This window comes from Giraffa tippelskirchi, chromosome 12, assembly GCF_054371585.1.
Source record: "Giraffa tippelskirchi isolate mGirTip1 chromosome 12, T2T-mGirTip1v1.2.pri, whole genome shotgun sequence".
Lineage (NCBI taxonomy): Eukaryota > Metazoa > Chordata > Mammalia > Artiodactyla > Giraffidae > Giraffa > Giraffa tippelskirchi.
This window is the reverse complement of record NC_137286.1, coordinates 3,568,667-3,582,500: the sequence shown is the minus strand read 5'-3', so window position 1 is coordinate 3,582,500 and position 13,834 is coordinate 3,568,667. Positions and strand designations below refer to the sequence as shown.

At 43.3% G+C, this 13,834-nt stretch overlaps 1 protein-coding gene and 1 long non-coding RNA gene across 48 annotated transcripts in view; one reads left to right on the top strand and one right to left on the bottom strand.

Annotated features, from left to right (window-relative positions):
* Nucleotides 1-7,131, bottom strand: part of LOC145529111 (uncharacterized) — a 30,414-nt gene extending 23,283 nt beyond the window's left edge. Inside the window, exon 1 of the long non-coding RNA XR_014070932.1 lies at nucleotides 7,051-7,131. This is a non-coding gene — a long non-coding RNA (uncharacterized LOC145529111). The remainder of the gene's footprint in view (nucleotides 1-7,050) is intronic.
* The window catches only part of PPP2R5C (protein phosphatase 2 regulatory subunit B'gamma), a 150,918-nt gene that overhangs the window by 40,242 nt on the left and 96,842 nt on the right, over nucleotides 1-13,834 (top strand). For 6 of the 47 annotated variants that reach the window (XM_081548821.1, XM_081548816.1, XM_081548819.1 and 3 more), the window contains exon 1: nucleotides 6,697-6,870. The exons of the other annotated variants lie outside the window; for them this stretch is intronic. In XM_081548821.1, the coding sequence (XP_081404947.1) occupies nucleotides 6,777-6,870 (94 nt within the window). In that variant the 5' untranslated portion in view covers nucleotides 6,697-6,776. Of the gene's footprint in view, nucleotides 1-6,696; nucleotides 6,871-13,834 lie in introns of those variants that run through there. 47 annotated transcript variants of the gene reach the window in all.

The window sequence follows — 13,834 nt, the reverse complement described above, 5'->3', positions numbered from 1 at the left end:
GGGCGTGCCCCCTCCACCAGTGGCACTGGCACCTCCACACAGCCGAGGATGTGGGGGGATCACAGACGCACCCCCCGACAGGGAAGGAAAGAAGGACCAGCCTGGGGTTATGGAGGGTGAGGGCGGCCTCTCCCCGGCACAGGCGCTGGCTGAGTGTCTGTTTCATTGAGAGGAGAGGGCTCTGGAGGGGCCTCGGAAGCTTAGATGAGCCTGTGGGTTCGGTGCAGTCGTGCAGTCAGAATTGAAGCAGCCTGTAACTGATTCCTTGAGACGAGGAATCAGCATCCTCATGTTTGTGGTTCAGTTTTTCATGCCTCATTTAGGCCCCTTTTTCTTTGTTTTTTACATACTTGATCTCATTTATGCAGCACAGTGCATCTTTTGCATCGTATATCCTAGGTTCCCACCACAGCCCCTTCTCTGTTCCTAGCCTGTGCCTGAGGGGGCAGCGTTCACTGAGGGAGTCTCCCTGCTGTCACTTCATCTGTGTGTCCGGGGACTTCCCTGGGGGCCCATTGTTCACAACTCTGTGCGTCCAGGGCAGGGAATGCAGGTTCGATTCCGGTTGGGGAACTAAGATCCTACATGGCACATGGCACAGCCAAAACATAAATAAGATGACAATAAGAATAATCTGCTAATCAAAAAAAAAAAACCTCTGTGTTTTTATTTAGTTGTTAATTTTCACGAAAATATTGTGTGCTTATTTTAGCAATACTGAACAATGTAGAGACATTTCAGGAAGAAGAACTACACGTAGCCGTAACACTCCACAGTGATTACCGTTGATATTTTGAGAATGTTTCCTTTTATGTTCATACCATTTCTGAAAAACTATATACTGCTTTGCTCACTTATTTTTACTTTACAAATCCATAAGTACTTTTGATAAATGTGTAAAAAATTTCACTGTGTGGGATAATCCCTTTGACGTTAAGGTATTTTCTAGTATGTTCGAATCATAAATTTAAAATGTGATGCGCTCAAAATGAATAAAATACTTTGAATTAACATAGGAAGTGAAAGACTTGTATGCTGAAAGCCATTAGAGAAGACCCCAGTAAATGGAAAAGATGTGTGTTCATGGATTGGAAGACTTAGTATTGTTAAAACCTCAGTACTGCCCAAGAGATCCACAGATCCATTGCAATCTCGATCAAAATCCTAACAATGTTTTTTCCCAGACATAGAAAAAAATCCATTCTAAAATTCACATGGAATCTCCAGGGACCCTGGATAACCACAGCAATATTGAAAAAGAAGAACAAAATTGGAAGTCTTACATTTCCTGATTTCAAAGCTTACTGCAAAGTTACAGTAGTCACATCAGTGTGGTACTGGCATAAAACAGACATATGTGGGACCTCCTTGGTGGTCCAGTGGTTAGCACTCTGCGTTCCCAATGCAGGGGGTCTGGGTTCAATCCCTGGCCAGGGAGCTAGATCCCACATGCCACAACAAAGAGGTCAGATGCTGCAGTTAAGACCTGGCACAACCAAATAAATAAATGTTAAAAAAAGAAAAACAAGACATATACACCAAGAGTATAAGAGATCAAGAAATAAACTGTCACATGTATGGTCACATGGTTTTCTAGGATGCCACCACTCTGGGAAAAGGACAGTCTTTTCAACGGTGGTGCTGGAAAAAAACGGATATCCACATGCAAAAGAATGAAACTGGACCCTTATTTTATACCAAACCTAAAAATTTAACAGAGTGGATCAAAGACCTAATATTGCCTTAGAGGAAAACATAGAGGAAAAGTTTCATGACATTAGATTTATCAATGATATCTCAGACATAACACCAAAGCACAGGCAAGGAAAGCAAACGTTGATAAATTGGACTATATCAGAATTTAAAACTGCAGCAAAGGACACAATCAGCAAAATGAAAAGACAACCCATGGAATGGGAAGAAGTATTCGAAAATCATGTATCTGATAAGGGATAAATGTCCAAAACTTATAAAGAACTCCTGAAACTCAACAACAAGAAAACAACCCAATTTAAAAATGTGCAAAGAACTTGAGTAGACATTTCTACAAAGGAGATACAGAAACAGCCAATAAGCACATGAAAACGTGATTAATATCTCTCATCATTAGGAAAACGCACATCAAAACCGGTGAGATACCACTTAACACCCACTAGGATGGCTGCTGTCAGAAAAACAGAAAATAGCCAGTGTTGGTAAGGATGTGGAGAGATTGGAACCCTTGTGCACTGCTGGAGGGAATGTAAACTGATGCTGCCACTTGGGCCACCTGACGTGCAGAGCTGACTCCTTGGAAAAGACCCTGTTGCTGGGAAAGATTGAGGGCAGGAGGAGAAGGGGACGGCAGAGGATGAGAAGGTTGGATGACATCACCGACTCAATAGACATGAGTTTGAGCAAGCTCCAGGAGATGGTGAAGGACAGGGAAGCCTGGCGTGCCGCAGTCCATGGGGTCGCAAAGAATCGGACATGACTGAGCAACAACAACAATGTGGAAAGACAGCATGGCAGTTCCTCAAAAAGCTAAAAATAGAATTACCATATTTTCACTTTGGGGAATATACCCAAAAGAATTGAAAGCAGAGATGTAGATATTTGTATATCCATATTATAGCAGCATTATTCACAACAGCCAAAATGCAGACATGGCCTGTGTCTATCAAGGGGTCAATAGAACAAAATGTGATATATCCCTGCAATAGAGTATTACCCATTCTTAAAAAGGGAAGAAATTCTGGCACATGATGCAACACAGCAGAACCTTACATACACTGAGTGAAATAATCCAGTCACCAAAGGACAAAAGCTGCATGATCCCACTTACATTAAATTTCAGGTAGCCAGAGTCGCCATAGTCATAGAGACCGAACGTGCAGGGGCAGAGGGGAAGGGGCTAGGGTGGAAGTGCTTAATAGGGACAGAGCTCCTTCCCTGCAAGATGAACCAAGTTCTGGGGATGGATGGTGGTGATGGTCGCACAACACTATGAACGTACTTATGCCTCTTAGAGTGTTACACTTTGACATGGTAAAGGCGGTAGATTTCACGTTATGTGTGTGTGCGTGTTGCCACTTCAGTCGGGTCCCATTCTTGGCCACCCTAAGGACTGTAGCCCGCCAGGCTCCTCTGTCCATGGGATCCTCCAGGCAAGAATACTGGAGTGGGTTGCTGTGCCCTTCTCCAGCGATCTTCCCAACCCCAGATCAAACCCGTAACTCATTACATCTCTTGCATTGCAGGCAGATTCTTTACCACTAGCACCACCTGAGAAGTACTTTAACACAAATTTTTAAATAATTTTATTTTTAAAACGTGATCCTCACTCATGGCTACTACATTTCTGGAATAGACTCCCAGAAGTTAAATTACTTAAAAAATCTTTACACACTGACAAATTTTATTGCCAATCCTTATTTTCCAAAAGGATCAGAACAATTTATAGATTTGTTGTCAAGGTTACAACATGCCTTTACCAGTATTAATTATATTTTAAATTATTGCTGATTTGACAGATGGATGCTTTTTTCATACAAAGACGAGATGGTTAGATGGCATCACCAATTCAATGGACATGGGTCTGAGCAAGCTCCAGGAGATGGTGAAGGACAGGGAAGCCTGGCGTGCTGCAGTCCATGGGGTCCCAAGGAGTTGGACACAACTGAGCGACTGAACAGCAACAAGTGATCAGTTATAGTTCTTTTGCAAACTGAATCATTTGAACTCTGAGGTCTTAGTTTTTTTCTAATTATTGTTGTTGTTCAGTCGCTAAGTCGTGTCCGACTCTTTGTGACCCCATGGAGGGCAGCGCACCAGGCCTCTCTGTCCCTCACTGTCTCCCAGAGTTTGCCCAATTTTTTCGAGTAAATTACAGCATAGTATCAACTTCTTGTAATTATAGCATTTATATTTCCTTTTGATTTTTGGAGGGAACATATAAAAATTTTGTAAATATTTCAATGTGAGGAATATCCCCTAAGCGTTGTCCAGTGTTTTTAATTATCCTTTTCTACTTGAGAATTGACAGTCACTTCCCTTTTCTTCTCAACACTGTGGGGACTTGGGGACGGGGCTGATTTGATTTTTTTTAAATTTACCTTCATTTTTTTTTTATTTGACCCATGTATTTATTTTGGTGTGAGGTGAAGACTTAGATTTTGCCCACATGTAACCATTAGTTATCTGGGTAACCTTTACCTTTCTGTGGTTCTGAGCATCCTTTATCCAGACGGTACACTTGTATAACTACACTCACTGTGTCAGGGGCTGTTGCTTTCTGTCCCAAGACCTGGCTCTCCAGCCTACATCACACTGTCCTCGGTTCATAAACTTTATAGTTGGCAGGACCTGCTTTTCTCATAAGTAGTGTTCTCGTTCTTCATGCTTTTTATTTTTCCAAGTGAACTTTAGAATTACCCAGGAAAATAAGAAGCCTCCTCTGAATTTTGAATGGAATTGCTTTAAAACTATAAACCAGTTTGGGGAAAATGTTAACATCAGCTTATTTATCGTATGTATGCTTCCGGTCCAGAAACATACCTTATCTTTATTCTTTTTTTTCTTTCTCCATATTATTTATGTTTGTTTGCTTATTTATATTTTAGACTCTTATTTCATCAGTGATTTTCAGATCACAGACTTCAAGTTCTTTAAAGAGCTACTTCATATGCATAAGGCTTCAAAAGAGCATGGGGGAAAATCGCTAATAAAGTTGAGATCTTTTGATCCGAGATCATTAGGAAAGATACATCAAGAAGTGTCTCCCCTTTTTCTTTGACTTTAATCTGTATATTTTATATAAAGATTCTAGGAGTCTTTCCCTGTTACTTTTGCATTCCACTCATCAGCGCGGTCTTAGGACAGGCACATTTCCCCCTCTCCTCTCATATGAAATATTAAACTGTTTGAGAACAAATCACTGTCTCTCTCTTTAGGGTACAGATCTTCATTAAGTGTCTGCTTTCTGACCCCTCGGGAAGCCCCCTGCAAGCCTCGATCCTGGCTGCACTTGAGTCTGAGTTGATCTGAGTGCGAGGTGACAGTGAGTCCTCGGAGAGCCATCCTCGCGCGTCTGATGGACTCAGAGGGTCAGCAGCCAGGATCTAAATTCATAGTACCTGCCTCAGAGCACAGGCTGTTCAGAGAGCAGAGGAGCCAGGCAGGTGGGCGGCAGGTGGGGAGAGCCCGCTCACATGACACCCACTCCCTGTAGCTTGTTGTAAGTGAATTCATGGGCCCGGCTTTGGGGTCCAGCAGCATCCTTCAGCTCTGTGGATAAGGGGCCAGGGTAGGATTTGGTGTTCTTTTATTTGAGTATTTTCTGATGGCTATTGATCCACACAGTGAAAAACTACCTTCTTACTTAGTATGGTGGCAGCTAATTAGCACCCCTGAACAATCATAGTTCACTTGCTGGTTGAAATGGGGTGCGTGCCAGCCCACAGGTGTAACTGCAGACCCTGCCCCATTTCTCACTATTGTGAATCATGTTTAGAAACCAGAGGGCTTTTTGGTTCTTGTTCACAAACTGGGAAAAGCGGGGATGGGGGGAGTTGTGTGAGAACTTACGAAGTGAGAAGACTTAGTTGTGTGTGTGTGTGGAGTGAGGAATTTTTTTGGACAGGCTTACTTGTGTGTGTGTGGAGTGAGGAATTTTTTTCAGTTCTGCCTGGCACAGAGACTTTTCTCATAGCATATTCACTTTCCTTTGGAGCTAGTAATAACCTTCTTATTGTAGGGAATCATCTCGCCAGCGCACACATACACCCCTCCCAGGGATTCAGAAGTGATGTCTTTTCTTGGAGCAGCGTTTTACATTAACCTTTTTTGAAGATAGGGGACTAAGATCTGAATAACAGCTTTTAATACTAGCCGCATAAAAATAAGGGAAATATCTTTTTTAATTAAAATTTTTTAATTTAAACAAAATATGAGAAATAAAGTGGTATGTTGACCCTTTTAAGGTATAAAAATAAACACTTGCATTTTATTTTATGACTTTAATTTTCACAGCCAGGTGGTATAAATACCTTTAATTTATAGCACTTTCTAACTATTGCATGTAAAACTTTCACTTTCCATGTAATTTTTTTAACGAATTTTTCCAATAAAAAAAAAATTAGACCCTGAGGAAAAAAAAAACCACTGCTTGAGGATTATTAGTTCATAACTTGATAGTAGGAAAGGTTGATAGAACAAGAGACCAAACTAATGAATTGGGATTGTGTAATATTTAAATAGTCATTTGCATTAAAAAAAAATAGGTTGCCCAAATGCTAAATATGATACAGATATTAAAATAATTAGAAAACAGGAGGTGGCCAGGTGGGTATAAGGTACCAGTGAATTTGGGGTACCAGATAGAGAAATGCGAAAATTTAAAGTTCACGTAGACACATATGCATACTTTTTTTTTTTTGGTGGCTCTCTCCGAATCATTTGTTTATAGTCTGGCTGGACTTGTGGCCTCAGTCCTGCCCCTTAAGAGATGGGATCTTTGCCTAAAAGTTACTGAGAAATGAAGACTGAGAAAGCCAAAAAATGTCCAGGCTTTTCACACACACTGACAGCCAAACAGAACGCTCTTTCCATTTGCAGTTTTTTTAGTGTCATTTTAAGTTGCAGCTTCTGGCCAATCAGCAAGCCCCGTGCCTGCTGACATCACGAAGCAGCCAGTTCCCTCCAGCTGCAGAGAGCTTCAGTTTGTCTTTTTTTTTAAACTAAAATGGAGGCTGGTTCCTTGCCTTAAGGAGTACATTGCCCTTCCCGCTGAAGTCTAGATGTTGACATGTAACAAAGCGGGCAGCGGGATGGTGGTGGACGCGGCCAACTCCAATGGGCCTTTCCAGCCCGTGGCCCTTCTCCATATTCGAGGTAAGTTATTGTGTGTTTCACCAAAACGGAACCTTCCGTGGTTAGTTAATAAATGGCCATTGTGCTTCAGATAAGAAAAGCAGGAAGTCCTTTCTAGCAGAATTCACCCCGTTTCGCGGCAGACCTAACCGGAGGAGGCTGGGTGTGTCACTGCAGTTTGGCATTTTACGAACTACTTACAGAATTTGAGTCTTGAGAGAGGCCTTGCATGCATAGTTCAAAGCTGGTTTTTCTGCTTTCTGCTCATTCTCCCATCCCCCTTTCAGAGCCGTGCTGATGTCAAAGGATGTGAAGTCACTGCCCGGGGAAGGCATTGGGTGGGGGTAGGAAGGAGAGGCGGGCGGCACGCCTGGCCAAGTTGTCCGTGCACAGAGTTTCTCTTACAAATGTGTTGCTTAATTAACACTCGGAAGGTTTCACCGGGGACACATCTCTGAATTAAACATGAACTGCAGTCAGAAGATATGTGGGAATGCCCGGAAAAGAACTTCCTTGTTAAAAGGATCATTTTCATTCTTGCCATGGAGCCCAGAAGAGAAATACACTTGTGCTTTGAAATTCTGAAATCCATTGTGGGTCATAATTTCTGAGCTGTTAGCATTTTTGTGGGATGGTAGGAGACACTTTGCATTTAAATTGGCTCTGTATTGACATTGGCCTTAAAATTTTAAATGGCAGCAAGTTTTCAGTGTGTGTATAGATCACTTTTAATAATTACAGTTTGCCACTGGTAATTTATACAAAATTTCAATCCAGAATTTAGCTTAAAATTTATACACAATTTAGCTTAAAAACACAATTACCACAGTAAATTAATAATTATATTAAAACATAGGTATCAGCATACTTTTTCTTAAGCATTTAAAAATGTTTCTTATGCAAATTTTTTGTTCGTAATTGGGTGAAATAGAAAATGATAGTTAAGCAAGCTTCATCAAATCACTTTAAAATGTATATAATATCACAGTTCTGTCCTAACAGAACAGTTTTAACTGTCAGGACCCGTGCTAAGGAAGGGTGGGGGCAGGATCTCCAGGTGACTAATAGTCTGTATGACTAAAATGCCAGGCAAGATTTTTCAGATCCTAGGGTGTACCCAGGGAAGGAAGATAAAACTACATGAATACCCAGTCTGTTGGAATAAGGTAGGGGTTGCCTTTTCTCTCCAAACCCTCTGTAATGAAGCTGGTGGCAATTAATGTCCACAGTGACCAACCTGTAGGTCACATTGTTTTGCAGTGCACCCCAGGAAAAAGCAAATGTTGACCACAGTTACCACTCAGGTGTTTTAGCTGCAGGAGCCATACGGGCTAAAACAAAATGATTGTGTTTCCATTTAAGTTCTTAAAACAGGGACTGATTGAGTTAGCAATAAGAAAATTTTATTGCACATGAAATGTTTATTTTTAAACTTTTAAGATATCTTCTAATAAATAACAGATTTTTTTTTTTAGTTTAATGTACATTTTTTTTGAGCTATGAATTTATTCCAAACTGGAATATTTGATTTTATATCTTATACCACACTGATTTTTTTTTCTTTCTTTTACTGTGACCAAACTGGGTTTTTGTGTGTTTTTTTTGCTGTTGGTTGTTCTCTCATTGTGAGGGGAAAAGTAGTGAAGTGTACTAACCTACAAGAGACTTGAGTTTTTAAGAAGGAATAACCGGTAGTAAAACTTAACTTCTGGTTCAAACAGTGAACTAGTTAAAACTTGAAAAACACTTGATTTACTCCTAAGGACTTTTGAGAGCAAGCATATTCAGGAGTGGTTTAGCAAAATCTATTTTTACTTTGTTGACTTTTAGAGTCTTCATCAACTTCATCTCCACTTAGCATCTCCTCTGTGTGTCCAGTGCTGAGGGTCCTTCCCAGAGGCCTCGATGGTTTAGTGGAGGGACCCACACAGGGGCCCCGGGGCGCCCACACAGGGGCCCCGGGGAGGGAGGCGCACAGGAGCTGAGTCTGGGCAGGCGTGGGAAAGCGAGCAAGGGCCTGATGCCTCCTGGAGCCCTAGGGCTTGCCTCCAACTCCACTCCCCCATGCGTTTAGAGAAGAGGGGTCATCCCCACAGAGGGAAAAGAACAGCCTGCAGCACACAGCCTGTAAGTGGTAGGGCCAGAATCCCAACCCAGGCAGTTATTTTGTTTTGTATGGAATTTTTCTTTAATTCACTTTAAAATAGAAAGTTTGGCTGTTTGTGGGACCTTTTGTCATGGGATTGTAGAAATAGCAGTTTTTTCCCCAACATCTTATCAATATCCATCTGCTTCACTGGCCTCTGATGTATGACCGTTTTGGGGCCTAGGATTCATTTCTTCATTCATTTTGCAAATACTTGTCGAGTCCCTATTACCACGTGCCAAGCAGGTTCCTAATTCGGAGTATGAAGCAAGCACTGTGGCCCAACTTTCAGAGCTTACGGGTCCGTAAACAATGCAGTCACTGAATTGGTTAGTAGCCCCAGTTGGCTTGACACTCATCTCCTGTTATGTAGCCTAGAGTTTGTGGTTAATATAGTGAATTAGCATGTTCTAAGAAGTGTGACAGGAACGTGTTGTTGAAACTTAGACTAAATTTTTCTGTCTGGAGAAGGAGAGGCGTCACCTGGAACTTGGTGGCTGTAAATTTAGCTTGATGACTTAAATCCTGTCCTCCCAGGGCCGTCCAGGAGAACTGTCTGTGGTGGCGGGAATGTCCTCTGTGCTGCCCACTGCACCAGCCCTCGGTCACAGGTGACTGCTGAGCCCTCAAAATGTGGCTGGTGCAACCGAGAAGTGGAATGGTTAATTTTATTTCATTTTGGTTATTTTACATTTAAGTAGACACGTGTCTAGTGGCTGTTGTATTGGACAGCACAGTTCTAGACTGGGATCGACAGACTCTCAGGAAAAGCTGGAGAGTAAATGTTTTTGGCCATGAAAGCAGCCACAGATAGGCATGACCATGTTCCAATAAAGCTTTATTTACAAACACAGGGGGCTGGCCAAATTTGGCCTGTGGGACATAGTTTGCCTAACCCACCCCCAGCCCCTAACCCCGCCACCGGTCGAGACTGTTCCTTGAATTTTAATTGCCGGTTAAGCATAGTAAGATGTATGTCACTTCCAGAGCCAGGTTTAAGGCAGGAATAGCTGTGCCAAAAAGATGCTGATGGTCAGAGAGGAAGCCCTGCTCTCCATCCGGGTCCAGCTGGCTTTTATTCTGGCTTCAGAAAAGCCATCATGTGCTCTGATCTGGGAGTCGGTGGGCAAGTCCAGTCTCTGAAAGACTGATGGGTAGCCGAGGCCTGGTGGGGAGCTGGGGAGCAAATTGTTCTTTTTGTGTAAACCCCTTTTTCTTGGGGAACGGAAGTCTGATTGTTGGAAAAGTTTGTTTTCTCACAAGTATTCCTGAGTCACCGATTCAACGAAAGGTGTTTACATTTCCAATAGAAACTTAGAGAATGATCCAGGGGCAGTGTGGAGGTCAAGGCCCAGGGCTTCCTTTCTGCCTCAGCCCACCTGATGACTTAGCCCATATGCTACTGAGCCCCCCCGTGCACAGGCACACGGGCTCCCAGGTGTGAGACGCTCCTGCGTGACTGACGTCAGTAAACGTCGTGATGGTGGCTGCCCCGCACCGTCCTCATCCCCCAGAATTAGGAAGGAAATCGGGTCATTGACTACTGAAAGTGAAAGCCCCCCTCAAAAGACCACACCAGCGACTCTCTCTCTCCAAATAGAGAGAACCAGACCCAGGGTGTTGACTGTGTAGCCGTCACTCTCTGTGAAGCGACTTTTTAGAAGTATACCTTGAAAGCTACCTGGAGTGAGCCTCTACGTCAACAAGTAAAGTTGCCTGCCAGCGAGGAGCGTAACCAGAGTAACAAAGAGCTCTCTGGGGGGTGCTGTGTGTTTATGTAAAGCCCACACACCTTTTGTTAATTAGTCTTCTCTGAACTGATCATATTTTTTTTCATTAAAAGATGCTAATTGTGTAGAAGAATAAGGAGGTATGGTTAGTAGTCAGGAAAAGGGTGTTTTACATCCAGGAAAGGTCTGAGTCCTCCCAGGCACAGCCATTTGGGGTACACCTAACTCCATTTCCGTATGTCAGGTAGCCCCACGGGGCAGTTCTCCCCCGGACCGTGACCTGCCAGATGTGACGAGCTTTTGTGAACACTGACTTGTTCCTGCCAGCTTTGCTGCCTGGGAGGTGGCTGGGACGTCCTTGACACTCTTCCCCAAGGTCACCAGCCTGTAAGTCCCAAGTGCGGTGTCCCGCCCCTCCGCCAGCTCCACGTCCCCAAGCCACTGCTGGTGGCTCTCCCAAAGGAAACATAGGCACGTGTATCACCTTCTGGTGTTTCCTTTGGGCCTTTTTTGGAGACCCAGCTAGAGCAATTGCTGAGGGACTCTGGATTTCCAAGTGATCAGATAGGACAAGGCACCCTTCCGTTAGCTCAGGTCCTGGCCACGCAGAACATCCCAGACCAGAGGCTGGGGCGCGGGCCAGTGCAGGCAGGGGCACACAGACCCCTGCCCCATCTCCCCCATCTGCTTCCAGACAAGGCCCACCTCACCTGCTCTTCCCTGTCAGATGGAAAAGGACCATCAAGGATGCGGAGGACTCCCAAGACTGGGCTAGTTTCTCTCACTAATGTACTTAAGGAAAAGTCTTGCTTATTCATCTTGGAGAGACATTGGCTCCCGTGCACAAGGACAAACTGCTACAGCCAGAAAAATCTGGTTTTGTTTTAGGCCCTTGAATTATTCATAAATCAAAAACCCTTCTAGTTGAAAAGAAAAACGCAAGAGATGGAACAGTAGAACATAGTGAATGACTCTGTATCAGATCTTTGTTCTAAAGACAAAACAAAATCAAACCTGCAGAAGACATCCGTGTGGTTGTTGGGGAAAGTTGAGTAGAGCAATATGGAATTTTCTATGGAATTACTGTTAGTTTTAAAAGGATTCTAATTTGTAGGAACTTTCCTCATCCTTAGGAAGTGCAGATGGAAGTATTTAAATATGTGTGAAGTATCATGATCTCTGCCCCTTAATTCCAACAACAAAGAGAAAAATAACTGTAAAGCAAATATGCTTATATCCCTAGTTGTTGAATCTAGGGAAGTGGGTATACAGGTATACAAGGTGAATACAAGTGTTCACCTTCCATGTAGGTGTAAACTTCTTCATAATGTTTGAAATGTCTTTAAAATGTTCTGCTTTAGAAAAAATGTGCAAAGGACGTGTAATTACTTAGACATTGTTTCCTCAGTAGTGAGCACTGGCCTTTCATATTCAAGTTTCAGGCTTTCTTCTGTTTTTCCTTTTACTCCCTTGCTAACAAAGGAGTGGCCGGTGGTGAAACGTTAAGACAGGGGCTTGGTCATCTCGCGTGGGGTGGGGTTGAGACCCTGTAGCCCAGTGCCTCGTGGGTGGGCGGGCGCCCTGGTTTCTCACTCGTGGAGTCTGCATAGACAGCCGCACCATCTTACCGAACAGTGTTTTGCTGGGTGTACACCTTTTTTTCCCGTTTATTGGCATTTTTATTGGTCTTTTAAAATGTAACAGTTTAAAGCACACTCTCAGGTAAAAGCAAAGTTCCCTCTGAACTTGACAGGCAGGGTGCTCAGTGGTTAAAGGCAGGGGGTCTGAAGTCACAGGGCCGAGGTCCCCGCCCCACCACGGGTTAGCTGAGCCATCTCAGGCAAGCTCACTCACTTCCCTGCCAGAAATGGGGAAGAAATGGCCGGGGCGGGGGGAGAGGGGGGTTCAAAGGATCTACCTGTCTGGATCTTATGAGGGTTAGTTAAGTGAGTGGATACATATGAAACACTTACATGGTGCCCAGAGTGCTGTGAGACGATGGGCCTTGCTGGTGGTCGCCATCTCGGTCGTCATCTCTTTTCTAGGTCACGGTGGTAGTTTAGAGCCCAGCGCCTTAACCACAGCTTGTTTGATTTTTCCGCCACCGTGTTGCCTGTACCTGTTCCTCTATCTGCTCTCTCCCTCCCCCGTTTACCAAGCCTCTCTTCCTGCAATTTGCTTGTCGTTTCACCACCTGGAGGAAGTCGGTGTCGCTGATGATCCTGGGGTGTGCGCCATGTTCTGCTTGTAGATCGTGTACAGAATTGCCTCATCAGCCGACCCTCGGATCATCATCAGCCGCTCCGTTTGGCGTGTACTGATGACCCCCATTCAGACTTCTCGCTCTCAGGGGTCCAGCCTGTAACAAGAAATCAGCATTTAATACAGTCTTCTCCACACCCGATTTTTAACTCTTTTGAAGAAAGCCAGTTTAGCATAACATTTATAAGGAATTCTCCTTTAAGAAGTTAGAGATTTTATCTGTGGTTAGTCCCTAATAGGATGACTTTCGTTGTTTTTAAGTGCACGTGTTGCTTTCTGATGCTTTAGTAATTTGACTTCCAAAAGTTTACTGCCATATGGTCAAATCCGATTGTGTTAGAATTCCTGAATTCCTTTTTTGTGTTGGGATTTTTAAATTAGGATAGTATTTGATGGGACTTCCCTAAGTGGTCCCGTGGCTAAGGCTCCGCGCTTCCGATGCACAGGACACAAATTCAGTCCCTGGGAACTATTGGATTGGCTAGAAAGTTCCTTCAATTTTAAGGTTAAAAAATAAACCTTTCATTTTTACCAAAAACTTTATTGAACAACCCATTTTGTTCCACTGCCTTCTGCCATTTTTCAGGCAACTTCATAGTTCCATCTTCCCAAAACTTTTTATCTTTTGAGCAGAGAACTGTTCCAGGTGCCTTTTATAGTCTTCGAGGGAATTGAAATTTTTCCCATTAAGAGAATTTTGTAAAGGTTGAAATAAACAGACATCCAAAGGTGCAATGTCTGGTTAACACGGCCAATGAATCAGAACTCCAGCCAAGCTGTAACAATTTTTGCCTGATCGTCAAAGCAACGTGTAGTCTTGTTGAGTTATCCTCATGGAAGATGAGGA